The 2,560-nt window shown below is 39.6% G+C and overlaps 1 protein-coding gene across 1 annotated transcript in view; it reads left to right on the forward strand.

Annotated features, from left to right (window-relative positions):
- The window catches only part of igf2bp1 (insulin-like growth factor 2 mRNA binding protein 1), a 42,776-nt gene that overhangs the window by 35,390 nt on the left and 4,826 nt on the right, over nt 1–2,560 (forward strand). The window contains exon 5 of the mRNA XM_005747301.2: nt 2,302–2,365. Within this exon, the coding sequence (XP_005747358.1) occupies nt 2,302–2,365 (64 nt within the window). The remainder of the gene's footprint in view (nt 1–2,301; nt 2,366–2,560) is intronic.

The following is a 2,560-nucleotide window of genomic DNA, read 5'->3' on the forward strand; positions in this document are numbered from 1 at the left end:
TATTATTATTATTATTATTATTTCAGTTCTTGAACATTAGTGAGAACAAGTAGATCTAGCAGGAATGTCACTGTTGAGGTACTCCATGGGACAGAAGTAGAAAATGCTGGCAGTATCATATAACCGACTGGCTAACTGTGGATATTAATCACTGATTCAATTTGAGCCTGGACCAGACAGCATGCTATTGATCCATAAACCTTAGAGTATGTGGTGCATGGAAAAAGCACAGCAACTCTTTCTGCATTAGCTGCTGGTAACATATATTCTGATCTTCACCTACAGTACCTTATAGTTACAGCCATATTATGAAAACATTAACCTATGTGTTAGTGATGCACAGTTACACCTGTACTCACTGCAGACACTTTTTTTGGATGCTTGTTATTTCCACGATTTAAGATGAGATACTCGAGTTATTCCAAAAGTTCAGAAATGACTGCGGGTGCCAATATTCATGCTTTAGAGAGCATATCTAGGATTGAGTCATTCAGTTAGAGTACACAAAAAGGCTTCTGTCTTCTAAACCATGTTAGTGTTTAGTTGTTTTTAAAGAGAACCGTAACTCTCTGTGATGTGCTTTTTAAATGTAGTAGCAAAACACAAAGAACCTTCCTGTAGCTGTCAGATGAGCAGAGATGGTGCATGACCGTGATGATTAAGGGGGTGGTTTTCTTTCTATGTGTTACATGAGCTAGTACATGAAGTGGATACTTTGTTCTATTCGGTTCAGTTTTATTTAATTATACAGCACCAAATCACCACAACAGTTGTCTCAAGGTGCCCTATATTGTAAGGTAGACCCTACAATAATGCATAATGAGAAAAACCCAACAATCAGATGACCCCCTTGGAGTAAGCGCTTTGGCAACAGTAGGAAGGAAAAACTTCCTTTTAACAGGAAGAAACCTCCGGCAGAAGCAGGCTCAGGGAGGGGCGGCCAGAGAGAGCCAGAGATTAATAACAAGTGTGATTCAGTGCAGAGAGGTCTATTAACATATAGTGTTAATACTAAACCTGTTGCAGCATAACTAAGGGAGGATTCAGGGTCACCTGATCCAACTATATGCTTTAGCAAAAAGGAAAGTTTGAAGCCTAATCTTGAAAGTAGAGATAGTGTCTGTCTCCTGAATCCAAACTGGAAGCTGGTTCCACAGAAGAGGGGCCTGAAAACTGAAGGCTCTGCCTCCCATTCTGCTGTTAAATACTCTGTAGTGGCTGTAAATCAAAGCACATTTTCACAATTTGGGCTTTTGGTGTGTTTGAGTGTGCAGGCCACAGATTTCGTTAAACCCTGCCTCAGAGAGAAGACTCAGGATTGCTTAAGTAAACTTTCCAGCACCAGATGCTAAATAACTAGTAATACAGTGGTCCCTCGTTTATCGCGGGAGTTACCTTCTAAAAATAACGTGATAAGTAAAATCCGCAAAGTAGCCAACTTTATTTTTTACAATTATCATAGATGTTTTAAGGCTGTAAAACCCCTCACTATACGCTTCATACACTCTTACAGACAGGCATGAACATTTTCACACTTTTCTCTCTTGTTTAAACACTCAAACCTTCGTAGAAAAATAAGCCCAGTATTACAGAATGAAACCAAAGGAACCCACAGGTGCCTTTGACAGTGCAAAATGTTTAGGTGACATTGCCGTGTTTGTTGGGGAGAAAATTTAAAAACATACGGTACAGCACTTCAGAGTCACACTGCTAGCAATTGAAGATTTACGTACATTTGACAAGCTGAACTCATTCTGTGCTGGACAGGGGACACGGCAGGAGATTGACTGACAATGGGCTACAGCCGATCAGGACACAGAACACAATGCGCTTAAAAAAACAAAGCATGCAAGATTGCACAAAAAAAAAAAAAAATCCCGAAACAGCGAGGCTGTGAAAGGTGAACCGCAATATAGTGAAGGACCACTGTAAATGACTGATTCATGTGTGTTTTCACCCCTTTATGTAATGTTTTTTGTGCAATCACACTGTAAGTGGCCAAACTTACCTGTTTAAATGCAGTTAGGCTAGTGCAAAAAGTATAGTTCTGCCAATGATAAATATCCATGTTGACCTAGGAGCTTGTAATCACCCATGTCCACCAGTAATAAAGCAATAAATGTGTCATTGAATACACATGAAAAAGTAGTTTTTGATGACAAAAGCACACGTGCACTCTAGAACGCTCTGAGAGACGTGCACTAATGTGTCACACACATCAGTCAGTCAGCGAGGATGCTGTTTAACCTGGTAATGAAACAAGTTACAATGTATTCAGACTTCCTCTTTTCTTTCTTTCAGTCAACACAGATAGTGAGACCGCAGTGGTTAATGTTACCTATGCAACCCGCGAACAAGCCAGGCAGTAAGTTGCTCATCTTAATATTTTTCCATCTCTTGTTCTTTCCACAGTCTTTTGAATTTAGTCCATTTTGTGTACGTATAACAAACCGCTAAGGTGTGTGTGAAAAGTTGAATCATGACTTTGTGTAGCATTTGTTGCAAAATCTACCTGCAAGAGTCTGTTGTTATGCTCTAATTAATTACGTATTGTGTGTGT

Source organism: Pundamilia nyererei, unplaced genomic scaffold, assembly GCF_000239375.1.
Source record: "Pundamilia nyererei isolate P.nyererei 1_Seehausen unplaced genomic scaffold, PunNye1.0 scaffold00193, whole genome shotgun sequence".
NCBI lineage: Eukaryota > Metazoa > Chordata > Actinopteri > Cichliformes > Cichlidae > Pundamilia > Pundamilia nyererei.